Below are 27198 nucleotides of genomic sequence, written 5' to 3'. Positions count from 1 at the left end.
GCCTCTTGATGAAGGTGAAAGAGGAGAGTGAAAAAGTTGGCTTAAAGCTCAACATTTAAAAAACTAAGATCATGGCATCCAGTCCCATCACTTCATGGCAAATAGATGGGAAAACAATGGAAACAATCACAGACTTTATTTTCTTGGTCTCCAAAATCACTGCAGATGGTGACTGAATAAAAGCTATGATAAACCTAGAAAGCCTATCAAAAAGCAAGGACATTACTTTGCTAACAAAGGTCCCTATAGTCAAAACTATGGTGTTTCCACGAGTTATGTATGGATGTGAGAGTTGGATCATAAAGAAGACTGAGTACCAAAGAACTGATACTTTTGAACTGTGGTGTTGGTGAAGACTCTTGACAGTCCCTTGGACTGCAAGAAGATCAAACCAGTCAGTCCTAACAGAAATCAATCCTGAATATTAATTGGAAGGACTGATGCTGAAGTTGTAGCTCCAGAAGTAGATGACAGAGGACGAGATGGTTGGAAGGCATCCCCGATTCAAGGAACATGAGTTTGAGCAAGCTCTGGAAGATGATGAAGGACAGGGAACCCTGATGTGCTGCAGTTCACAGGGTCGCAAAGAGTTGAACACAACTCAACAAGAGTCAGAAAGTGTTACTGCTTGGTAGCAATAATGCCTTTCACATGGTATGCACAAGGCACTGTGGAAAAGTTCTGTGTCTATAGTAGCCAAGTCAAATGCAGAGTTGAAGAAAATTGGTCAAAAAGTTTCCTTTAAAAAAAATCAAACTACTTTTTTTCAAGGCAATCAGACCAAGAAGGCAATAAAAGAGTTTCATTTTCCTGTATAATTTGAATAAACTACCTCAGTTTTGCACACACACACATCCCTGCTTCCAAAATGTACACAATGGCTATATAGCTAGCTACATGTTGTCACACATCTGGAAGACTATTTTAAAACACATTCAAAATGTTTTCACTACAGGATGCCAAGCATCTGGCAATATAAACTTCTCTTAGAAATTTTTCTTCTATAGAATTCAGTCCTGTGTAGACAGTCATTGTTCCAGATTTTGAACTGCATGTTTTATTTGTGGAATTGATATACATATATATGTATGCAAAATCCATACAGTTGCAAAATACACATATATGCAAAATACATATATATGCAAAGGCAAGGTTTTCCTTGTGATTTTGATTTAGGTAGACTTAGCTTAATGATGTTAACAGAGTTGCCATTGATTTTTGCATGACTTGCACTCCTTTCTAGCTGTGTCCTCCCTTCCCACAAAAGCCCTTCAGTGGCCTCTATTGGTCAGTCCCTCCCCAGGAACATTCTCTCCCAAAAGAACAGCCCTCACTCACTTGTCTAAATAGTAACTGACTTTATTGGTTTCATTCCTCAGCAAGGATGAGGAAAAGCGAGGCTTCTAGCTTTGCCCGTCTAATAGGAACCAGCCTTAGGAATACCTGTGGTTCACCAACCATCCCCAAACCATGTGCAGGATCCTGAGGTAGGAGGTAGGTATTCTTCATGTGAGGTCGCCTCCCTCCTCGGGCGAGCCAGCTCAGATTTCCAGAGGCCTTTTCCACAAACTAACCTAACCATCCCTAGCACCGCTCCACTTGCAACCTTTCACACTAAGCCTTAAGTCGGGTGACAGCACGGGGGTGGGGTGGGGCGTGGTGTTCTGGGTGAAGTATGCACCAATCATTTCAGTTCTGTAGATTATGAAGACCTCAGATCACACCTTCTTGCTGGTGACCCAGGAGAAGAGCAATCAGCTCCTCACAGGCAGGGCACAGACCTACCCAGCCTTGTGGCCTTGGCACTGTGCGTGGCGCTACGCGTGCTAAGTGTCTACAGAATTGTTCTGGATAAAAACGCAGACTGCCCCAGCACTGAAGTAAAGATGACTGTATTTCAAACTCGAAGTCAAATCAAGCAGGTAGTCAGGTTTGAACCTAAGCAGCGTTCACCATTTGGGTAGTTATGCCACGAATAGCAGACTAACAGGACGGGTCCACCAGAGCTACCTGGCATTAGGGTGTCACTGGTAAAATGTAAAGAGTATGTATAAGGAAGTCTGTCGACTCCATGGAGTACCAGCTTACCTTACTTAGGATTCTTTGACACAAAGAATACACGCTTTGGGGGGATAATCATTCCGCCTCCTTCTTCATGGAACATGCCCTGACCTGATTGGCTTTGGTTCTAGAAGTCACTGGGCTCTTCGGGGCTCTGGAGCTCAGCTGCAGCCATGAACCTGCACGTGGTTGTTAAGCTCACTTTGGAGGGTGCGAGGTCATCCCTGAGGGGTCTGATGGGGTCAGGGTGTAGGGGAAGGCGGTGGGACCTCAGCGCTGGAGTTGAGCAAGCTGCCTGAGGTGTCACAGGCAGTCCCTGCAACCTTATTTACACACAGGATTGCAACCTCCTCCAGAAGCTTCCAGAAAAAAATGGGAGACGCTGAAGAACTCAAGAAATCTTAAATCACAGATGGGATAAGAATTATAGAAATATAGTTTATACTGTAAACAAGACCTCATGTAACCAGTCTGGTGTGGCCTAGGAAAACCTGGATTCGATAGATAGGTAGGTACATGAATTAAAACACAGAAATAGGGAAAACGAATTTGGTAACATCAAGCAATGTAACATATTGACACTTTATAATATATTTAATAGCATAAAATATTGTTATTGCACTTTAAAATATTCTAAATCAAGTATATAAGTTTCATGTTCCTCTGAGAAAAAAGTAGAAAGGCTTCTTAAAGGGTTAATAATTCCCAGGTGAGGAATGTATTTTAATTCAGAATTCCTCAAGAAAAACCAGCCTTCTCTGTAGATTTTACAAATAACAGCCATTGCTGGCTAATATTTCTAACCTTTAGTCAGTTTTCTGTTGATGAAAAATCAGAATCAGGGATTATTACCTTTACAAAGAATGTTTAGACATCCCAGTGACATGATCACTATATAAAATAAAATTCAAATTATCTCAGTTTAAACACTGACTTTGACAGTTAGTAAAATCATTTAATTTTCTGCTATGGAAACTATTTTAATAATTTTAACCACTTCTTAGATTATATCAATTCTTTGAGATGAAGTACGATGGAGAATGAAAATAATCTTTGTAAATTGAGCTCCATTGGAAAAAAAAAATGATTTCCATTCTTCAGTAGAAATATTAACGGATAACCTTTCGAGTGCCTTTCCTTGTATTTCTCTTCTTCCTCTGCATCCCCTGCTTTCTACAGCTCAAAGAAAGCCTAGCTCATGAAAACAGATTCTACTTAATGATCCCCTTCCCTCTGCCTTCTCCCATTCTCTTTCATTCACATTCCCAACTTTGCATCTCTGTTCTCATTTTCCTTTTTTCTTTCCGGGGAATGACCACCTCAAAGGATTAATTCAGAACATGCAGCAGAAAATGGTAACAAGAGTGGGCAAATCAGGATGTGGATTTAAAATCAAGAGGTATTTTAAAGGAGGAGAGTTACTCAAATTAAACATATGTTAAGAATATGGGTTTGTTGTTCATGGCATACCTGCTGCCTGTCATCCCACCCTCATCGGATCAGCCTTCAAGGGCAAAGCATTCCCTAGTGGAATAATAAATAGAGCGGCTGGAGTGGATATGAATCTGAGCAGCCCAGCAAGCTGCCTGTCCTCTTGGTCTGACTTCACTGTTGGAACACAGGTGGTCACTGAACCAGATCAGCTAGAGAAATGGATCGTGGCCTCTCAGGCTCACTGCCAGAGAGAGAGGGAACACAATTCAGGCTCCAAGTAATCAGGCTTTGGGAATAAAAAATTCTAATACAGGTCTTACTGAGCTTTTATACCAAACTGTTTTAACTGACACTGCCTGTTTTCCAAGGCATCATCTTTCCTACTTTGATGCAAGTGAACTAGGCAAAAATCCACTGTTCGTTTTTTAAAAAAAATATGCTTGTAAGATGCTTAATAGCTGACCTGCCATCAGTCAAAGGGTGTGGCAAATTTATTCTATAGATAAAAAAACAAAGAGTTGCCCTATTTCTGCACTTTCATTCTTCCCAATGTACTGTATTTTGTAGCTCTCTGCTGTCTCAGAATTATGCTCCCAAACATTATTGATATGAACTAGTCACACCTATGGAGAAGGCAATGGCACCCCACTCCAGTACTCTTGCCTGGAAAATCCCATGGATGGAGGAGCCTAGTAGGCTGCAGTCCATGGGGTCGCTAAGAGTCGGACACAACTGAACGACTTCACTTTCATGTTTCACTTTCCTGCATTGGAGAAGGAAATGGCAACCCACTCCAGTGTTCTTGCCTGGAGAATCCCAGGGACGGGGGAGCCTGGTGGGCGGCCGTCTATGGGGTCGCACAGAGTTGGACACGACTGAAGCGACTTAGCAGTAGCAGTCACACCTATACTCATTAAGGGTTTCAGGGGGAACTACATACAATAGCAATACATGATTTATTTGTTCATTTATATCCTTCCTTGCTTTAGAGGAGTTTTGAAGCTGAGAGCTGTGATATAAGGTATTTATGGGCTGAATTCATTCCACAGATAGGAAGGATTCAATAGTCTTGGGTCTCTCTGGAGAGGTTTCCATGATATGGACAACTTATCCATAAGCGTTTTGAGGGAAATACTTTTGGTTTTGAAATAATATGGGTCTGCGAAGCTCAAGGGACTCCTTTCCCATTTATTTTGACACTATTCCTAGAACACAAGACCTACCTAGCTAGCTGTGATATTATTACAGACTAATAGAGGCTGACTGGTTTCCCTTTATTCAGTGAAAATAATCCTTGCTAATAAATGAATAGTGTGGGGGAATAGTTTCTAAGTCCCTCAAGTTCATAAATGTCCATTTATAAACCATCATACACAAACAACAGAAACTTCTTAACTTTTCATCAAAGAAGTCAGGTCCCCAATGTTTGTTTACTAGTTCAGGTTATCACATACAGAAATGAAAATACATTAACACCAAGACTAACAATGCCCCATATCAGCAGATATTATATCAGAGGACCTGACATACATATATATATATAAATAAAGATTCCTCTTTCTCCAAGTTGGTGATGTTTTATAGAACCTGGCTCAAATATCCCTCATACAAGGGGAGAACATACTGTAATGTTCTAAAGGCAGGAGTTTTGTGTTCAGCCTGTCTCTGCAGCTTTCATTATTCAAAGTGGAAAATCAGGTGAAACCCAGTTCTAAAATTTAGCAAGTCCTCACCTCACAATGTGACCAAGGATATTAAAGAAAATGCCAAGAAACAGGCAGAGGGCATAGCTCAGAAGTGCGGCTTGGCAGGAGCAGGGGTGTAGAACACAGGTACAAGCAGGTTGGCAGGGAACAGGTAGCACTTCCCTAAGCACCTTCCTCCAAGGGAAGTCTTTTCAAGAGTTTCAATGACAATGGGTTGACACAGGTTGTCAATGCCTTTGACGACATGATGTGAAAGGATGCAGGTGAGGATGAAGATGGAAAGACACATGAGAAGGGGTGGGGAGGGCAGACAGCATTGTACTTTCCTACTCCCAAAGGTGCTGCCCTACTCTGGGGCTTGCTCCCTTTGACATTCTGAGGTGATTCTGTCTGTAATGAGCAGTCCTTTAGGGTGGAATATTATTCTGCTGCAGAACTGGCCAGAGAGGGGGTGGTTTGTCCAGGACAGGAGCATGAGCCATGTTCAACAAGGCAAGATGATGACTGGGCAGGGGAAAAGGGAACCATTCAAGAGAATTCAGGCATTGAAAAGGCAGCCAGTCCAGAAAACCATGAAGGTTTCTTCAAACCCTGAGGTTCTACAGTTCTATATATGAATAGGTCCTATGGAAAAAATATTAATTCATATGAGAAATAAAGAGCTTCCTTGATGGCTCAGATGGTGAAGATGCCTGCAATGCCAGGAGACCTGGGTTAGATACCTGGGTCAGGAAGATACCCTGAAGAAGGAACTGGCAACCCACTCCAGTATTCTCACCTGGAGAATCCCATGGACAGAGGAGCCTGGTGGGCTACAGTCCACGGGGTCTCAAAGAGTCAGACAGGACTGAGTGACTAACACTTTCATATAAGAAACAAACAGCCAAAAAACAAAACGAAAAGCAAAAATAATCCTTTCCCTACACAACACAGCAGAACATGGTTAGTCTATCTTAGAATGGTAATTGGACTTAGCTGGGGTTTGCCTTTCCATTTATTTAAAAAAAAAAATGATTAGACGATGAAACGAAAACACAATCCCTGGTTACAAATATTAAGTGGGTGTGGATGTAGAACTCTGGATCAGTAGTTAAGATTGGCTAATACAATGTCTCTGCTGCTGAAACTAAATTAAATTAATTACAGAAATCCCCACGAGCCCACAAAAGCTCTGCTCACAGTACCTGACCACGCTCCCTCACATTCTCCTATGTGTGTATACTTTGTGGCTAAAGGAGCACATTTGCCTTGATTGTGGAGCTCTTTACAGACCTTAAGAGCTGCAATTCTAATTTTTACACTGAGAAAATGCTCAAAATGTGTTCCCTTCTGGGGAAGTGAAACTCTGTGCCTCTTTCAAGAGGCAAGGCCTTAGAAGCCCATCAACTGTTGTTCAAAACCTTCAGGCTCCATTTTTGTAGCATCTTTGTCCTGTATTTTCTGAAAGGCTTTGAGCTCTTGGACGAACATTGTTCTAGTGGCAATTTTAACATAGCTGAATGCTTTCATTCGTGCTGCACGTAGCATACACAATAATAGACATCATTCAGTGAATAGTGTTCCCATATAGAAGTTCTCTTCCAAGAGTCATTTGCCAGCTGCCCTGCTGCAGGATCAGAGGGTGGGACACTTTTGATTTTAGACATATGGAAGGGGACAGTAGGAGCTGGGCTTTTAGTGACAGAGCTTTCTGGGGCCCTGGGGTAAGTGTTATAGTTCTCGTGGCAGAGAACAAAGACAGCCTGCCACCTCACCGTTCAGACAGAGCCCCACTAAGACTATGAACCACACACATGTCAAAATACTTCACTAAAATGTAGACCAAGAGCACTTTCCTTCAGAAAGATATTCACTGGAAGGTCAGGGGCTGAAGCTCCAACGTTTTGGCCAACTGATGCAGATCCGACTCATCAGAAAAGACCCTGATGCTGGGAAAGACTGAAGACAACAGGAGAAGTGGGTGGCAGAGGATGAGAGGGTTGGATGGAATCACTGACTTTATGGACATGAGTTTGAGCAAACTCCAGGCGACCGTGGAGGCCAGGGGGACCTGGCGGGCTGCGGTCCATGAGATCGCGAAGGGTCAAACATGACTTAGTGACTGAACAACAACTAGTTCAGGGAGAAAAGCTGAATAAGCCAAAGGGAAAGGCTTGGCTATAAGCTGGTTATCTGCTATTGTTAGCAAGGTGAGGGGATCCTGGCCACACTTTCTGGGCTCTAAGCACATTTTGGCCTCTCTTCCATCATGCTCCAGAATTACTTTTTCCATTTTTCCCTCCCCATGCTGCGTCTGTAACACAACCACTCTACGTAGTTTATCTCAGGAAATGACAATTGGCTGTCGAATCCCATACAAATTGATTGGATATGACAGCTTAAAAGAATAAATATTCTGCAGAGAAGAAAGTTTTTACTTAGACTCTTGTATTTTCGATCCCTTTTTAAAGTCCCTTCTTGCTTAATTTTATTATTTCAATTAGATCATTTAAAAAATCAACACATCACATGCCAACCTCCCCTAAGAGCAATCATAAGATTTGATGATTTTTCTGATACACAGGCTAGGGTTTCAAATTTGCATTATTTTATCTACCAAATTAACTCTGAATTCTAAACCAAACTAATGCTGCCATGTGTTTTTAAACATCTCTAATCCAAACCATCTGGAGAGGCATGGCTTTGCAAAGGCAACCCTTCCAGGACACTCCGTGGATTCTGTCACTGCTTGAGGTTTTGGCAAGCTATCAACATTACTGTAATTCTCTTTTATGAAATATAGCTTTTGACTAGGATTTGAGAGTCTTGGGTGTGTGCACGCAGGCACTTGGCTACACTTTTGCTCTTGTCCCTTTCTCTTTTCAGATCATATTTACAACAAACTTAAAGAAATAAAGGTCTCTGTTGTATACAAAGGATAAAATTAATTTTAACTAGTCAACATTATGTTAAGAAACACACCTCTCTGTACATAGGTACTGGAAATACTTTTTAAACAAGTTAAAAGAAGAAAACATATCAACTGTAAAGAGCAGCAACTACCAAAAGTATAAAGTGATTATGGCAATAATGATTTGTAGACGTAACATATGAACTCAGTACATTTAAGAGGAGATCATAACTAAAAATCAACTAAGCTAAATCTTTGCCTAAGAAAGCAGCATCTTGTTTAATTCTTTGGCTACTGGTGAACATATTTAAAAAGTATAAATAAAAACAACATCAGATACGAGCATGCTAAAAGCAAACTGTGGACCACTCGTCACAACAAAGGCTAAAAGAACTTTCCCTGGGGCTTCCCTGGTGGTTCAAAGGTCAAGAATCCGCCTGTCAATATGGGAGATGTGGGTTCTATCCCTGATCTCGGAGGATCTCAATGCTGTGGAGCAACTAAGCCCGTGGACCACAATTACTGAGCCTGAGCTCAAGAGCCCAGAATCTGCAACAACTGAAATCCCTCTAGCACCTGTGGTCTGCAACAAGAGAAGTCACTGCAATGAGAAGTCTACGTACCACAACGAGAGAGTAGCCCATACCGCAACAAAGGCGCGTGGGGCTGGTGCACTGGGATGACCCAGAGGGATGGTACGGGGAGGGAGGTTGAGGGGGGTTCAGGATGGGGAACATGTGTATACCCGTGGCAGATTCATGTTGATGTATGGCAAATCCAATACAATATTGTAAAGTAATTAGCCTCCAATTAAAATAAATAAATTTAAATTAAAAAAATAATTAAAAAACTTTCCCTGGAAGTAAAGATGCTCATTCTCCTTCCACAAATTCTTTGATAATAATGCTTTTAGATAAGCTCAAAACTTAATATAACAAATGGATAGATCCTCCTTTTTTGCTAGGAGCCACTGCCCAAAATAAGTCATAATGATGTGACTGTTGGGAAATCTGACTGTACCTGTATTTATTACAGCCCTTTCATCCAACGGTATGAGACAACCTAAAGACATACACAAACTGGAAGGTTTCACTGAAGCTCATAAAGGGGGAAGATGTCTATTCTTTAGAAACAGATGGGCTGAAGCCCAGACTGAGTGTGTTTAGAACATAAAGACGCCAAAGCAATGCAGAGGCGCCGCCTCATTGCAGACCACAGAGGTGGTCACAGCCCAGAACACCCTTTCGGGGGGTGGGGGGCACTAACATGGTCTGGAGCCTCACCACAGTCCATCTCTGGCTGCTGTTTCCTTTCCTGCTGTGAGATCCTCCACCCCCACACCTCTGAGGGAGAGGGGTGCCTCTCTGAGACTTCTCTTTCCTTTGAGACCACCTGGTAGAATTTCAACCTGCTTCTGTCTGTATTAAAATACTGTAGGATAAAGGAAAAGCACAATCTGAGATTTCAGAGAATGGATGCCCCAACCAGGGGGACTGGAGCCCAAGTCTTTAGGAGACACAGCTCCTAACAGAGATGCTAATCTGGCCTCAGATGAAAGTAGAACATGCGTCAGCCTCATGGTCTTTATTCTCGCTCCAGGGTCTACAGAGTGAGCTCAGCATGGCAAAGGGCCAGCGCATTTCTACGGAATTCAGTGCAGCCGCATGAGCTATGGTGGGCTTCTTTATTAGTGGTAAAGAACCTGCTTGCCAATGCAGGAGACACAGGTTCGATTCCTGGGTTGGGAAGATTCCCTGGAGGAGGAAATGACAACCCACTCCAATATTCTTGCCTGGAGAATCCCACAGACAGAGGAGCCTGGAGGGTTACAGGCCATGGGGTTGCAAAGAATTGGACACGACTGCACACACACACACGAACTATAGAAGAGACCAGTGGGTACTCTTATGAAGCCTGTGCCTGAGGCAATCCGTGTGAGTAACTGAGCCATGAAAACCGAGGCATCTGTACCTATGTGTATAGGGGGGAAGCAGACTAGCAGGGATGCTACCACAGCCATGTGTCGCAACACAATATTACCAGTTACCAAAACACTGAGATGACTTTGTACTTGTTAGAAAAATGCTTTTCCCCACATCCTCCCAGTGCTCCCCAGCTACCGGACCCCTGTACCGTCCCTCGTGCACCCTTCAGTCATGACCTCCCCCATTCAGTACCTAAAGGTGAGATGCCTAACACAAAGGGGGCCCTAGTCTCTGCTCTCTGGACAGTACCGTACAGATTGTTACATACTTAGAATTTCAGTCCTGCATAGTAGATAACGGACATTCACAGGTTACTTTGGTGCCTAACAGTGAATGCTTTATACATACTGCCTGCTGCCCGTCCCATGCCTGCTCAGTTGCTTGGTTGTGTCCGACTCTATGCAACCCTATGGACTGCAGCCTGCCAGGCTTCTCTGTCTGTGGGATTCTTTAGGCAACAGTACTAGAGTGAGTTGCCATGCCCTCTTTCAGGGGATCTTCCCGACCCAGGGATCAAACCCAGGTCTCCTGCATTGCAGGCGGATTCATTACCGCTGAACCTCCAGGGAAGCCCCAGCTGTTTCCTGTGCTGTGCTCAGTCGCTTCAGTCATATCTGACTCTTTGCAACCTATGGACTGTAGCCTGCCAGGCTCCCCTGTCCATGGGATTCTCCAGGCAAGAACACTGGAGTGGGTTGCCATGCCCACCTCTAGGGGATCTTCCCAACTCAGGAATCGAACCCATATGTCTGGCATCTCCTGCGTTGTAGGTAGTTTCTTTACCCACTGAGCCACCTGGGAAGCCCCAACCGTCTCCTAGGACTCGGTAAATATCTCGTCATTTAGTCATGAAGCAAGTTTAAATGACTGGGAAGGCAGAACTTTGTAACTGCCTCAGGTTTCCTCTTCACTCGGCTCTTGTGTAGAAAAAGCACACAGGGGGATCTAATGAGAGGAGACAGTCAGGAGATGGGAGTCAGGGCATGGTGGGGACTGGGGCCAACTGAAGAGTTCCTGTGGAGAGGGGATGGCCTCTTCTCAGCTCTAGCCTATTGTTTCTGTGAGGATCTGGCCATGGTGGGTACCCTGTAAATGTATGAATAAAGGAATGAGTGAATGGGTGAACATGTAAGGTGAGATTTCTTTGTAAAATACTCAAGTAAGGAAAATAAGAACACCAAAGTTTAAGCTTCCTTCAATGAGATGGACTATCATGCAGTAATAGAGAAACAACCAAATTTAAAGAGAATGCTTTTGTCTCTTCAAAGCATGTTCACCTACTACTATGGGATTATGTTTTCCTCAAAGTCATATGTTGGAGTCCTAAAACTCAGAGTGATGTTATCTGGAGATGGGTGCTTTGGGAGGTAATTAGGTTTAACTGAGGTCATAAAGGGGAGGCCCTCGTCATGGTATTAAAATTTGTGAAAAGCTCGCTCACTCTCTCTCTACATGAGGATGGACCTAAAAGGCAGTCACCTGTAAGTCAGGGAGAGTCCTCAGCAGAAACTACAACAGCTGGCACCTTGATCTTGAACTTACCAGCTCCAGAACTGCGAGAAAATTGTTTTCTGCTTTTTAAGCCACCCCAGTCTGTGATACGTTATTATGACAGCCTGAGCACACCAACACACCTATTATCTCTTTTGTGTGTGTGCTCGGTCATGTTCAACTCTTTGAGACCGCGTAGACTGTAGCCCGCCAGGCTCCTCTGTCCATGGGATTCTCCAGGCAAGAATACTGGAGTGGGCTGCCATTTCCTTCTCCATATTATCTCCTTTATCCTCACAATAATCCTAAGAGGTAAACAGATGTCCATTGGCATTCAAGCCAGACCCCTGATAACACTCATTTCCATGAGACCAAGCTCTTGGGACCTCAGTGAATGGCCAGGGGGCAGGGTGGGGAGGACAAGCAGAGTTACAGGCTGGAAACCCCACTCATGCTGTTTCCAGGAGCTCACTGCACAGCACCAATTATTCCTGAGCAATTCCTTGATGAAGCACAACTGCAGAAAGCCCAGTTCAGACCGTTTTAGCACGGTGCATGGCAAGAAGAGAGAAGGGCATTTAGGGGACGGAATAAAATCTTCAACACTGAGGTCTATGCCTCCAACCGATGTGCACATCAATGGGGCAGAGCAAACATTAATAAATCTTAGGTAGCTTTGTAATAATACGAAATGTCAGCTTGATCACTTGCAATATGACATGGCAAGACAAAGGAAACAATTTAAAAATAAGTTGTTCAAAGATGGACTCTCTTTTACAGCATCCCCTGCATGTAATAATAGCTCACTTGGTCACTTGTCACGTATACAGCTCCTTCAATGCTATTTTTAGATGAAGAATCGCCCATGATACTATCTCTTTGTTATAATCCTGCCGACAACTAATAATCTCCCTAGATGTATCCTAATGATCAGTTTTGCTTCTTCTTATGTTAATTTTTAGCAAAGATTCTAGAAAGCAGGCAGATAAAGAATGAAAGCTGGCAAGGCAGTTTCTCTGCTGCCAGCTTCCTGGGTTGAAACAGAAAAAGAAAAGTCCCTGCTGTTTGATTTAATAAGAATCAGTGTCTAGCTCAAGCCTCTTTCGTCGGACCAGTCATACTCAATTGGCATAAAAGAAGAGTTTCCAAGTGTCTGCATTTCATTTCAGCAAGTACATGTAAATTCCCGTGTGAAAGTGAAGTGAAAGTCACTCAGTCACGTCTGACTCTTTGCAACTCCATGCAGTCCATGGAATTCTCCAGGCCAGAATACTGCAGTGAGTAGCCTTTCCCTTTTCCGGGGGATCTTCCCAACCTAGGTATCAAACCCAGGTCTCCCACATTGCAGGCAGATTCTTTACCAGCTGAATCACCAGGGAAGCCCAAGAATACTGGAGTGGGTAGCCTATCCCTTCTCCAGTGGATCTCCCTGACCCAGGAATCGAACTGGGGTCTCCTGCATTGCAGGCGGATTCTAACCAACTGAGCTCTCACCGTGTGCTTTTTCCTAAAGACACAAAATAGCACTGCTGTGCTGCTGCTGTTCTTGTCTGATCCTTATAACCTGAATCTTTTATGTAAACATTTAATTCTACCTTTGTGTCACATGAATTCCTTGCTGCTGCTGCTGCTAAGTCGCTTCAGTTGTGTCTGACTCTGTGCGACCCCATAGATGGCAGCCCACCAGGCTCCCCTGTCCCTGGGATTCTCCAGGCAAGAACACTGGAGTGGGTTGCCATTTCCTTCTCCAATGCATGAAAGTGAAAAGTGAAAGTGAAGTCGCTCAGTCGTGTCCGACTCCTAGCAACCCCATGGACTGCAGCCCACCAGGCCCCTCCGTCCATGGGATTTTCCAGGCAAGAGTACTGGAGTGGGATGCCATTGCCTTCTCCGATGAATTCCTTAACTACCCATAATTGTGTACTTCGAAATGCATCTCACAATCTGTACAACCAACGATGCTGGTTTGCTCTTTGGGGTCTCCCCATCCTGCATTGCCTTTGAAAACTGGGTCTTACACTTGTCAGCACGCCCTTATCCATGGAGTTCATTCTCCAGTCATTAAGCACCTAATATGTGCCCTTACTTTGTCATCCCAGGAATTCATATTGAATACATAACCCTAGTTGTCAAATAAACTTTTTTTTTTTTTCAAATTTATTGGGATATAGTTGTTTTCTCTTCATTCTTCCCTTCACTTTTCTGACCTCTACAGAGTAACAGGGCTTCCCTGGTGGCTCAGTGGTAAAGAATCCACTTGCTAATACAGGAGATGCAGGTTCCATCCCTGGGTCAGGAAGATCGCCTGAAGGAGGAAATGGCAACCCACTCCAGTATTCTTGCCCAAGCAATCCCATGGACAGAGGAGCCTGGAAAGCTACAGTCCATGAGGTTACAGAAGAGTCAGACACGAGTTAGTGACTAAAGAGCAACAACTGAGCAACAACTATTTTCCACATTGAAAAGCTTAGAAAATGACTTAAAAAAAAAAAAATCAGTCAGGCCATAAGGAAGTTACCCTCCCTTAATTAAAAAAGAATCCTTAAGTCAAATTCTAACACTTTTCTGGTCATAAAATACCTTGGGAAATTCTTTTAAATGAATGTATATCTTTGTGTCTATAGCTGTTTTGTTATTTAGATTACATGCCACAGTCTGGGCTAGGGAAGGGACAAAAGTTGATGGGAGAAGAAATCAAGTTTATTGCAATACGCCTCACAGCTCCAGCAGAGCTGGAGGCAGTCTCCTTTCTGTGACGTGCCGACAATGCCTCGCCAGCTGCCCCGTGGTCGCTCAGCAGTGTGGTCAGCCAGGAACAGAGCTGCCTGTCCACTGTGTCCACTCCCCTCCAGCAGCCCACATGCCCATCACTCCTCCCAGGGAGGTCTGCAGCCTGGGAGAACCTCATGCAGAACCAGACGCTGAACGGCTAAAGCTGTTACTGCAATCTCACCTGTTATCTTTATAGAACCTTAATGAGAAGAGAAGATGCGGGAAAAGTCAGCTGAGGATTTTAAACACGGGCACAAATGAGGTTAGTTGGTATGAACCCTACTTCACATTCTGCTTCCCCCTCCAACCCCCAAATCCGGAGCGATCTGGGTCTATGTCAATTTCAGGTCATTGTCAGATAATCCTCAAGAAGAGAATGCCAAGGACAAAGAAACCAAATCGGGAAAAAAAATAAAAGTAAAAATAAAAACCTCTGACAAAGCCAAGCCTCTAAATATAGCTTTTCCACTTTCCTCAATGCAGCTAATTCTAAGATATGTATTTCTGATTCTACTCATTCTGTTTTAAAAGAGAAAGACCACACCAGGGTAAGCAATGCAGGGTGGTCAGATGCATAACCTAATGACAGTGTGGGGAAGCCACTACAGAAGACAGCAGGAGCACTGCCAGATGGCGTGGCGGGGACCAGGGACTGACTTCTACACAGAGTCCACTGATGTTTTCCAAGTACGGATGGCTCTTATTGAAATGAAAATAGAAAATGCAGAACCAGAGCCCATACTAAAAATTCAGTTTAGTAACGACAGAATACTGCCCACGAAAGTAGAGGGTATTTGGCCTTGCTATTTTCAGAGAGAAAGGAGCCTTCCTCCTGCAATCTTTTTACCATTAGGATAAAAGCCTGTCAGTCTTCGCAAAGGAACACTGAACTGCTGTCTACATCTTGTGCATTTGTTTTCTAGTGCCCCAAATGATGTTTTTCTGAGTCATAGGATTTGTTTGCAACTATATACACTTGCCCAAAACACAGAGAATCGGCAGAGATCAGCAAGAAATGGCCAGCTAATGCAATTATTCCAAACTGATAAAAAGTACAATCATAAGGCACTCGCAGCTCCTCCCTACCCTCAGCCCCCTTTCTTATTAAGCAAACTAATTTTGAAACTATTAGACCACCACAGGAGAATGTGGAAACAAGGTCAACCTACCCAATTTCAGTGAGAGTGTGTCTAGAGAGTACCAGCTGTAATAAATAAGCTCTACTAACGATTAGAAGCGGCGTAACAAAGACACTGAGGAGGGTTTGGTTTCTCTCATATCTCATCCCTGGGTTGGGAAGATCCCATGGAGAAGGGAATGGCTACCCACTCCCATATTCTAGCCTGGAGAATTATGGACAGAGGAGCCCGAGAGGCTACAGTCCATGGGGTTGCAAAGCATCAGACATAACTGAGTGGCTAAGACTTCTACACGTCACTATTTTTAGTTCTGTGGCCACTCCAAATTCCCCCTGAACTACCATGGCTACTTCACAGCAACCAAACTGTCCTGTTACTTCTTCCCTCCACCTCACCTCCACCCACCAAGTCATGTGCACCTTCCCTGGCTGTCCAAGTTAACCCTGCTTTGGTCTTCCAACACCTCAGCCATACTCAGGATCACAGCACTTCTGTTTTCTTTCTGCAGACACTGTTACTTACTTAGTGGTGATTCAAACTTCATCGAGATCAACTATGGCAAGATGGGTCACTATCCCAAGAGAAATGGTACTGTCCAGGGCATGCTGTGTCATGTTCAACATGGCTGAATCCCCTCCTGGAAAAACTCTTGCTCTTCTGACCACCACAGAAGCAGATCCCAGCAATGAGTGAGCCAGAGGGAATAAGTGTCTGTGGGGGGGTGGGGGGGCATGGTAAGAAGGGGCAGGGAGTTGGGTAGGAAATTCCTCAAATAGGGTCAGGTGGCAGGGCATCAGAGGAGCAAAAGCAAGAAATTCCACTCTAGTTTGGGTCAAAGGGGAAAAAAGAATGATGGGCATACATTCAAATGAAGAAGCCAACTAGTCTCATCACTGATCATCCCCTTTATTCTTCTCTCCTCTACACGGCAGGAGTTTTCAACTATTGCTGCATATTCAACTCACTTGGAAGCTTTGAAAAATGACTGGACTACACCCCAGACTAATAGTTAAATCAGTTGATTGTTCTTTTACATATGTCACATAACCCCAAAGTTTCAAAGGACTAGGAGTCTCCCCTTTCTCAGTAAGAATGGTAGGTCAAGCTAAGAACCCCCACCAGTTTCTGGTCACCAGATGAAGTGCAGATAGTAGTAGGAATTTGGGGGAATAGAGAGATATCTTCATATCTTTTGGTAGGATATTAAGAGCACCCTGACTTGAAAAAAAATCAAGAGCATATCTTCTAGAACACATACATTGGAGCATTTAAAAAGCAAGTAAAAATAAGGTTAAAGGCATGCTAGTGAAGCTTTTCATAAACGATCCCAAAGATAGCAGGAGACGAAAAGAAAGGATGTTCTTCTCAGTCAATGCTAGTATTAACTATTGTATCAGAAAACACAAAATTTGAAAATTCAAGTTAATTCCTGGAAGGTTTCTTCTGGAATTTGTGTCTTCACTCAACTTATTAGTTCCCACTGACCTGTTACTAAGAAAGGATGTTCTTCTCAGTCAATGTTAGTATTAACCATTGTGTCAGAAAACACAAAATTTGAAAATTCCAGTTAATTCCAGAAGGTTTCTTCTGGAATTTGTGTCTTCACTCAATTTATTAGTTCCCACTGACCTGTTACTCTGCAATGCTGTGAATGTTAAGCACATTCTCAAATTGTTATTGTCACAGGCGACCTACTGCTAGTTAATATAATAATAAACATTTTTTGATGATGATAAACATTTTGTACACTGACCAAAACAATATAGTGTGTCACTTCTTAAAGTTAAAAAAATTCAGTATATGATTTTATACACTATTTGGCAAAACTAATACAATTATGTAAAGTTTAAAAATAAAATAAAATTAAAAAAAAATACTTCAAATGGCGCTTTTTTTTTTTTTTAAATGTGCTTCTGTTTATCCCATAATCCTTTTAGTATTTTCTCGGTAATTCAGCAAAAACTCTTTAAACTGAATAAAATTAGGATTTTGAGCTTCTATGTTTACAGAAAGAGCATATCAGACTGACAAATTTGATAATCTTAAAAAGAAAGAAAAAACTGTTCTCATTTCAAAGGTTCAAGAAATAAAGGTTATTTACTATGCAGACCAGGACTTCTTGTTGTTTTTATGATAGCAAATTAGAAAAACATGGTCAGAGTTAGAGGTTACTCAATCAGGTTGAAGCTAGGACCTTTATTCCAGCAGTCCTTGTTCCTCAAATTATATCTGATAATGTTTTAAAGTCTAAACATATTTTAGTTCAAAACGATACTCAGCTCTTAGATATAAAATGGCACTAAGCTTTCAAATTTCAACAGGTTTACCCAGTCTCTTCAACTGATGTATTTGTTTTCAGAGCAATAGTGGCAGATTTGTAATATCTGCATTGTAATATCTGAGGAGTTGAGACTTTGAGCTAGAATGCTTGTTTGCATCTTCCTGTGCGTAATCATAGGAGAGGGGCATTAATACAGGGGTTGGTATATGGGCCACTACCAAGGCCTATTATTTCAGCAGAGCCATGGCAACAGGGCAATTGTTACATACTTTCAGCCTGTTTTGCGTCCACTGGAGGAGTGGACCAATGTGTCAGCAGACACAAGCAGTAAAACATCCCAAACTAGCTGCGAACCACAAACAGTATCTATATTTCTCAATAATTCAAAAAAGCGGGTGATAAACCTTCCCCTAAACTGGCTACCAAAGTATTATTATCTGTGAAGTAAGATGGTGCCCATCCACTTAAAACTGGCGAAATTGCACTGAACTGCATTTCAGAGCGAGGAGGGAACTTGAAATGCTCTTGCTCTGCGGATGTCCACGTGGGTGGGCAAACATATGTTCCTGCTAAGCAGAGGAAGTGGTACACCCGGATTTCTTCCTAAGTGCGAGGCCTTTATAAACTCATGCTCATGGCGCTGTTTTAAATAGAAAGAAAATGACACACAGTCCCCAACCAGGCTTCCTAACTGTTTGGAGAGGGTGGCCACTTTCCCAAAACATTAGGTTACTGTGGGGGAATTTTCCAAAATTGTCAACAATTCCGTTTTTAAACTCAGTGCTTCTTCTCCACATGAAACAGATGCAAGGCAGCAGGAGCTATATTTGGCCTCACGGGAGATGTCAGTTATTTTTGCAGTGCTGACTCCTACCTGACAGTGGAAGACGTACTCTGGTGTGGTTTTCTTAAACTTCATGTTCCAAACCAAGGCTACGCCATCTGGTTCATGGGGAGCATCTTCGTTGTTGTTGTAGGAAGCGACCATCAGCTCAGGGTACTAAATGGAAGAAGTCACAAGATGCGTTATGCCAAGATGACAACACAGGGAAAGATTCTATTCCAACAGACGCAAGCTATGTTACACACTTGAAACCGTACTTGTTTTTTAAGCTGTGGCAGACTTAATACCGGGGCTTCCTGGTAGCTCAGCTGATAAAGAATCTGCCTGCAATGCAGGAGACTCTGGTTTGATTTCCGGGTCAGGAAGATCCCCTGAAGAAGGGATAGGTTACCCACTCCAGTATACTAGGGCTTCCCTGGTGGCTCAGATGATAAAGAATCTGCCTGCAATGTGGGAGACATGGGTTTGATCCCTGGGTTGGGAAGATCCCCTGGAGCAGGGCATGGCAAGCCACTCCCATATTCTTGACCTGGAGAATCCCATGGACAGAGGAGCCTGATCTATAGTTGATGGGATCATAAAGAGTTGGACACGACTGAGCGATTATAAGCACAGCACAGCACACACTTAGTACCAACTTCGTGTCTCAGCCCACTGCAATCTGGTTTCTACCCGCAACGTTCCACATGTGCCGGCCATAGTCACCAGTAACCGCCACACTACTCACACCGCTGAACCTCTGCGGTATCTGACCTTTGGGCGGCTTCCTCCTCTCTCCTGTGCTGGCTTCCATCACACCTTTCTCTCCCACTCTTCTGAACCACTGTTTTTAGCCTCTACAGTTCCTTCTATTACCTATGGGGGGCTGGGGCTGTTTTCTGTCCTCTTGGTCTCCGTTTACACATTCTTCCCTGGTGATCTCATCAATAGCTTTAATTAGCATTCATATACTGACAATGTTCAAATATTTATCTCTGGGCTTGATCTCTCTCTAAGGTGTATATTTTACAGCTGCTGCAGATTTCTCAAGGCTGTACATAGACACATCAGATGCAAAGCACAGGAAAGTGAGCTTGTTGCCTTCTACAAAAACCTATGACTCTTCCAACGTTTCAACATCCATCCCATTAGGACTTTGTACTGACTGTCTGGGCCAGACACTCCACGTTCATTTTTACTCTTCCCTCTCTCTTCTCTACATGCTGTTTCAGTGCTTCCTCAATACCTTTCAAATGTATGCTTCTTTCTATCCTTAAGGTCAGAGCCTCCTAAATGAATTTCTTGTCTGGATGAAGACAGCAGCATTTTAAATGACTTTCTGCTTCTAGGCTTGCCAGGCCCCGCCCTCACCTACTCCACTCTCCATCCTTTGTCAGTATGACTTTACAAAACATGTATTTGGCTAAGTCACTTCTCTGCTTAGAATAGCTTAATGGCTCATCATTACTTTCAAGATAAAATCTAGGTCATTTAGGACCCTTCATGATCTGTTCTTGGAGGAGGAAATGGCAACCCACTCCAGTATACCTGCCTGGAAAAACCCCATGGACAGAGGAGCCTGGAGGGCTAGAGTCCATGGGGTTGCAAGGAGTTGGACATGACTGAGCAACTGAGCACACATTTTCTGTTAGCTTCTACTTTTCTGCCTAATCTCTTACAACCTACCCTCTTTCCTCCCAATCCCTACCTATGACCCAACCTCACTGGGCTAGTTCTGAGGTTCATAGGTACAGCCTTTGTACCATGAGTTGACACTCACTCTCATTGAAAAGCCTCTCCTGTGTTGGTTACATTATTCATTAAGACTCCATGTAGGCATCAAGTCCTCCAGACAATCCTACCTAATCATTCACCACCCCTCATTGCCTCTCATCAGCCCCCTTAGCATTACGTATGTCCTATTAAGGCACCTGTCAAATTGTATTATGGCTTTTCCTGGTCTGTGTCCATGACTAGATTGTAAGCTCTTTGAGTGTAGGGGCTTGGTTTTATTGACCTCCGAATCCAGGCCTATTAAGTCCTAGCATGATAAACTTGTGCCAAAATCTCCTGAATTACAAATACTCTTTTTTATGTTAGTGACCGTATGCTCAGCAGCAAGATCCTATCTTTAATCCTTTGTTGTCAGATAATGCCAACAATTAAAAGCTCAAGTAAAAGAAACTCAAGTAGTAAAATACCTAAGAGGACTCTATAGCAAGTAGAAATACCTACTCACCATACATGAACTCTACGTTCAGCGTTAGAAATAAATAGGTTGAATCTCACGGCAGGTATTTTTGAGTTAGAGTACATTTTATGAAAACGTCATTCCTACCCGGGATTTCCATAAGGCAGCCCCATTAAATATACTATCAGGATTATCAGGATTATAGCTGATCATACCACTCTCTGCTCACGGGTAATTTAGTTCTTTTCCTTCTTATTCGCTATACTGTATATATGTAACATAGGTTTGTCAGTAAAAATTTGAACATCAGCTTTTTCCTATCAAAAATAATTAAGCCTGAGTCTATGTGTTTTATTCATTCTTTGAACTCCCCCAGCTTAAGAAAGCTGCAGAGAGTTACATCTTACCAATTGGTGCAGAGGAAGTATAAGCCTGCAACGAGACACCGGGGAAGTGATCATTCTTTATTAGAAAACACTCCTCAGCGGATGAATCAAAGGCCTATTAAGAAAGGCCTTTGATTCAAAGCCCATTCAAAGAAACTAACATCCAGATAAACACAGAAGTCTCCAGACTGTCCATCTGAAGTTTAACTATGTCACATGTGAAAAGGCAACTCTATAAACATCAACACCGCTACCACAGTGGCCAATGAGCAGCCAGATGTGTCTGGAATAATATCCCACAGCTTCACATCTGGGTCTCATCGCTGGCTCCCACTTTAAAAAAAAAAAATCTTAAATTATTGGGCTTAAAAACCCCTTTAGAAAACAGGGAGAGTTTTCTTCAAATACCAGTGAAATGCTCTTGGTGTAATTTTTATAACTGGGATCAAAAGGCATAAAGATACTGATTAACTCTTAAGTCATGAAAGTGTTTATGATTTCAAAGTCTCCTCTAGTATGTTTGTTTGAACATGACTAATCAATATTTTCTTATTTTCCAGCAAAAAGTAGTCATTCTCCGCATGCTTATTTAAATATTAAAATTATTATTTTAAGGAGAATATCAACTACTGGGAAGTTTGTGATTATTCACAGGGCTGAATTATCTAATAATTAACCTAGGGGAATTTTACTCGGAAATTGCCAGATCTGCTCTCAAGCTGTTTGTTCTTATAAAAAAAATAAAATCTGACATTTACTAGTGAGGAAGGAACCAACATGCTTTAAGTGTTCATTATGCATCCAACAAGGGGCTGGGTGACACGTTCACTCATTTGATTCTTGCAGTTCTCTAAAGCAAGCAATGGGTTTTCCCATTTCTACAGACAAAGCAGCCCAGTACCTAAGAAACTGGGTAAGGAATTTGTTCCAAGTTAAGTTGCTAATAAATGACAAAGTGAGAGCCTGCTTGAAGTCTGTTTGTTTCAAGACCACGTCTCTTACACTGTGGCATGCCTCGAGTAGCCCCCAAGCATATGTAAGGCACTCAAGTGTATTAGCCACTCAGTCATATCCAACTCTTTGCAACATCATGGACTGTAACCCACCAGGCTCCTCTGTCCATGGGATTCTCCAGGCAAGAATACTGGAGTGGGTTGCCATTTCCTCTTCCAGGGGATCTTCCCGATCCAGGGATTGAACCCGGGTCTCCTGCATTGCAGGCAGATTCTTCCACCAGGGAAGCCTATGTAAGGCACTGGTGATAAGTAAAATGTGGGACAAGACAGAAAGCACATTGGTAGATTTCAGGAGCTGGGGGTGGGGAGTGGGGAGGGGCAACAGGGACTTAGTGTTTAATGGAGACAGAATTTCAGTTTAGGAAGGTGAAAAATTCAGGAGGTGGATGATGGTGAGAGCTGTGCAACAATGTGAATGTACTTAGTGCCACTGAACTGTACAGTTAAATATGGTTAAAATAGTATGTTTCATATTACGTGACTTTTACCACAATAAGAAAACATTAAACAAAACGCAGAATAAGAACATCAACAGTAACATACATGCTCTGCTTTATAGGCGCTCACCATTTAGTAGAAGGAGGTGAGCCATGTGTATGAAAAACTGCAACACAAATAGAAAAGCAGAGCAAGCTAAGATGGAGATAGGAAAGGAGTTCTATCAAAGCACAGAGGATAAAACAGCCACTTCAGTTGGAATGTGGTTATGCCAGGGAGAGATACTGAAAAGGACTTCTGAGAAGAAATGAGATTGCCTGGGCCCTGTCAATGGGAAAGTGATTAGGAGAGCAGAAAGAGAAGAGTATAGACAAGGGCACAAACATCGATGCAGGAGATTTCTCTTGGATATTGGCCTGGTTCACAATAATTCTCCCAATCCTTGGAAACTACCTCAATACACAGGCGTCAAACTTCCCAGGGATCATTCATTCACCCCAGCTCAGGCAATCACATTCTCTACCTTGGTCACTGTAAATTTTGAACTGAGACACAGACTCCCTGGGTTGCAAATGAGTCAGGTAACGACAGCATCCAATTGGTGAAGCCTCTCAAGCTGCCCAGATTTATACTCCTGGGTCCCAGCTCTTTGTCTTTTCTGGGGATTCCCTGAGTACCCTAGTGACTAGAATAAATTTCCCTCTTTGCTGAAGGTAGCCAGGGGTAAATTTTTCTTAACTAATGCGATGGAGAACACATTCAGAAAACACTCAGGTTATAGCACCTGGCTGGGAGGCAGGTTAGGCGAAGAGATGAAAAAGATTAAAAGGCTGGAGATGCTTCAAGACATTCTCACAGAAGTCACTGAATACAGGCTAATGATTTTAGACTTTATGCTGGGAGTCATACTCTGCAATTGCTAATATTTCTAATTAGACCACTACTTTCACTACTATGCCACATTTATTGAGCACTTTTACTATACTCGAGACTTTATTAAAGTCTAAGTTTTTAAAGTACATTCACTCATTTAATACAATAAGCACGGGACTGAAGTTTGATGACTATTTTCGGAATGAGGAAACATAAGCCAAGAGAAGTCAGGTGACTTGCTCAAGGTGACATTGAGAGCAAGTAGGTAATCATTACAAATAGTAACCTGGAAAAAGTACATAATGATTCAACAGTGTAGAGAATTGAGGCAGGAAGACCAGATAGGAAGCTATTTCCTGATACAAGCAAGAAGAAGATGGCATGACATAAAGTGGGTATCGATTCCACATGTAAGTAGATTTGAATTGGTGACAGTGGGGGTCTTTTTGCTACCATAAATTTTACTGGGTTTGGCAATTAAATGAGCTATCAAAGATTACTTGAAGGGGGCGTGGTTGAAGGGGAAGTGGGGGAGGAACAGAGGGAAGTTAGTGCTAGCAGATGTAAGCTATTATGTATAGAATGAATAAACAACAATGTCCCACTGTATAGCACAGGGAGCTGTGTTCAGTACCCTGTGAGAAACCACAACGAAAAATAACAGAAAAAAGAACACACACATATATGTATAACTTTGCTGTACATCAGAAAGTAACACAACACTGAAAATCAACTATACTTCAATAAAAAAGATGACTTGTGTTTGCATCCTGAATGACTCCAAGGTTAGAGGATGCAAGTCACATGTGAGAGGAATATACAGGGTGGGAGGAAGATCATAAATCTGGTTTTGTATACAACTGCCACATCTGTCATGTTAAATGTGGACAGTATTATTGACTCCCTCTGTTAAACAATAATTGATGAACAGCAAAGTTGACATAATTCCCCAAGTGCCCAAATGTCCTTCAGGAGCTAATGACTGGTGGCTATTTTGCAAATATTGCAAAGTTAAAGTGTTCTTGTTTAGAAGAAGACCAAGGAGGCCTTTGATCCAGGAGCTCAAAGCGAAGCTATGCAGGAATCTTATGCTTTCTTCCTCCCGCCCCGCACCCGCCTTCCATTCTGTTGCACCCATAAGTACACACGCCTCTGCTGGACTCGAAGACTATGCCTCTGTCCTTTTCCTCTTTCTGAACATCACTGGATTCCATATAGATTTACTCAGAAAGTCTCTTCATCCCATAAGTATGTAAACTTGGTCCTTTGAACTCCACTAAATTGTTATGATGTAGGAACTAGGGGTTCTTCGGTGTTGTGTTCATCAAATTCCTTTATTATCCTTTTTTAAAATTTATTTTTAATTGGAGGATAATGGCTTTACAATGTTGTGTTGGTTTTTGCCATACAACAACATAAATCAGTCGTATGTATACATTTAGCCTTTCCTTCTAGAGTCGCCCTTCCAACCCTGCCCCGCCCCTTTATCCTCGCAGAGCCTGGAGCTGAGCTCCCTGTCTTATACAGCAGCTTTCCGCTAGCTACCTATTGTATACATGGGAGTGTATATATGTCAATGCTACTCTGGAACTAAGGATTCTCATTCCTTTGTCTTATGCTGCATATAAAATACAGTCTTCAGAACTGCAAACCCCTTCCCCACACTGCAGATGACAGATTACACGAAAATGGGGGAAAATTGATGTAGAGTCTCTATGGTGGGACTTCGGCCCTTTCCAGTTTCACTTCCAGCAACAAGAACAATACACAAGATCCTGTGTGGAGACATATCTACCCGAGGGCAACAGGGAGATGCCCACCCCATGCTGAGGCCAGGGGGGACCAGCCCTACCGGCGAGGTCCCACCACCTCCTCCAGGAGCGTTACCAGCACACCCGGGGACTCAGTAAAAGCTGCCCTTGAGGAATGTGTCCCATAAGGTTCCTGTGTAATCTCCAGACTGTGAACAAGCGAAGAAGCCGCACTAAGTGTTTCCTCCACCTTGGATCTGATTTCTGCACACACGACCGAGTGTGCTCACAGACCACCCACGCACCAGCTGGCAGTAAGCAGCCGGGTACACCCCTGCCTGCAGCAGCCTCTGCACAACTGTGCCCTGCATGCTCTCTTGTTCGGATGTAAGCGGCGAGTCAAGAGGAGAGAACACTCGCCCACTTTGTGGCTGTTGACAGTCTGGTTGCGGGGGATTACATTCCTCTTCAGTGTTCTGTTCCCCAGCACGATTACATGGGGCTCTTCACATCATCCGCTTCACTGCTCTGCCCGGAACACTCTCTTCTCCCCTCCCTTTCTCTAATCCCAGTCTTCTAAGACACCCTGTCCAACCAGAGGCACAGACTCCGATCTCCACTGAACCCTGAAAGCACTTGCTATCAGCCCTATGTCATTTAGCACTTAGAACCTCTTCTCTGGCTTTTCAGCCCGCCAGGCTTATCTGTCCCTGGGATTCCTCAGGCAAGAATACTGGAGTGGGTTGCCATGCCCTCCTCCAGGGTATCTTCCTGACCCAGGGATCAAATCTGCATCTCTTATGTCTCCTGCATCGGCAGGCGGGTTCTTTACCACTAGCACCGCCCAGGAAGCTTGATGTTATGAGGGTGAAATAAAATAATGCCTTCAGAGTAGCTGACACAGTGCTTAGCATATAAGAAGCACAAATTAAAAGCTAGCCATGGGGACTTTCCTGGTGCTTCAGTGGTTGAATCTGCCTTCCGATACAGGAGATGTGGGTTCAATCCCTGGTTGGAGTACTAAGATCCCACGTGCCTGCGAGCAACTAAGCCCACATGTTGTAACTCAAGACACCTGTGTGCCTCAACTACCGAGCCTGCACCCATGCTCTGCAACAAGAGAAGCTGAGCATTGTAACTAGAGAAGCCCGGGCACCACAGTGAAGACCCAGTGAAGCCAAAATTGAAACAAAGAGAAAGAAGCTAGCCATGATTACTATTCCCAATAAAAGCACAGATTAAAAGAAAGTAGAAAATGTGCTGTGTATAAGTGCCCAGTGTTTATCATTCCTCATTGCTGTTATATCATTGTCATTACAGGATCACCCAGAACACAGGCTCGTAAGTTAGATCACGTGAGTTCATACCCTGCCCGCACCACAGTTCACTGTGTGCCTCGATGTGCATTATTTAACTTCTCTCCGCTGGATCAGTGACACACTGAGTTGGCCATTCAGCAAACTGGCTTTCGGTGACTCTGCCTGCTTTCCCTAGGGACGTTACACCAGGGAGTTCAGTGCTTCCATCAGGAATGCTACACTAGGGAGTTTAGTTTGCTTTTTTTTTTTTTCCTCTTACAGGCAACAGGGAGTTCTAATCCAGGGAGTAAAGTGATCAGATCCGTATTTTAGAAAGATTATTTGGCTAGATGTCTAGACAGAAAACTACAGGTGGACAAGTTTGGGTGTAGAAAGCCCATGAGAAGATTGGCAATACTACAAGCGTAAGATAATGAATATAGGAGTAGAGAAATGGACGGTCTTGGTGACAGAGTAAGTCTGGGAGATAAAGGAGAGGAAGTTTTTAATGTTAATGATGAAAGGTTTTTTTAGGCCTTTGGGTATATTTTGATGGCTTTAACACAGAATTGTTGTTTTTGTTCAGTTGCTAAGTCATGTCCGACTCTTTGTGACCCCATGAAATGCGGCATGCCAGGCCTCCCTGTCCTACACCATCTCCTA

General features: G+C 43.1%; 1 protein-coding gene across 20 annotated transcripts in view; it reads right to left on the bottom strand.

Annotated features, from left to right (window-relative positions):
* The window catches only part of DYNC1I1 (dynein cytoplasmic 1 intermediate chain 1), a 379244-nt gene that overhangs the window by 114895 nt on the left and 237151 nt on the right, over positions 1-27198 (bottom strand). For all 20 annotated transcript variants that reach the window (XM_055589767.1, XM_055589774.1, XM_055589771.1 and 17 more), the window contains one exon: positions 18634-18759. In XM_055589767.1, the coding sequence (XP_055445742.1) occupies positions 18634-18759 (126 nt within the window). The remainder of the gene's footprint in view (positions 1-18633; positions 18760-27198) is intronic.

This window comes from Bubalus kerabau, chromosome 8, assembly GCF_029407905.1.
Source record: "Bubalus kerabau isolate K-KA32 ecotype Philippines breed swamp buffalo chromosome 8, PCC_UOA_SB_1v2, whole genome shotgun sequence".
NCBI classification, from domain to species: domain Eukaryota; kingdom Metazoa; phylum Chordata; class Mammalia; order Artiodactyla; family Bovidae; genus Bubalus; species Bubalus kerabau.
This window is presented reverse-complemented; position numbering and strand designations above follow the sequence as displayed.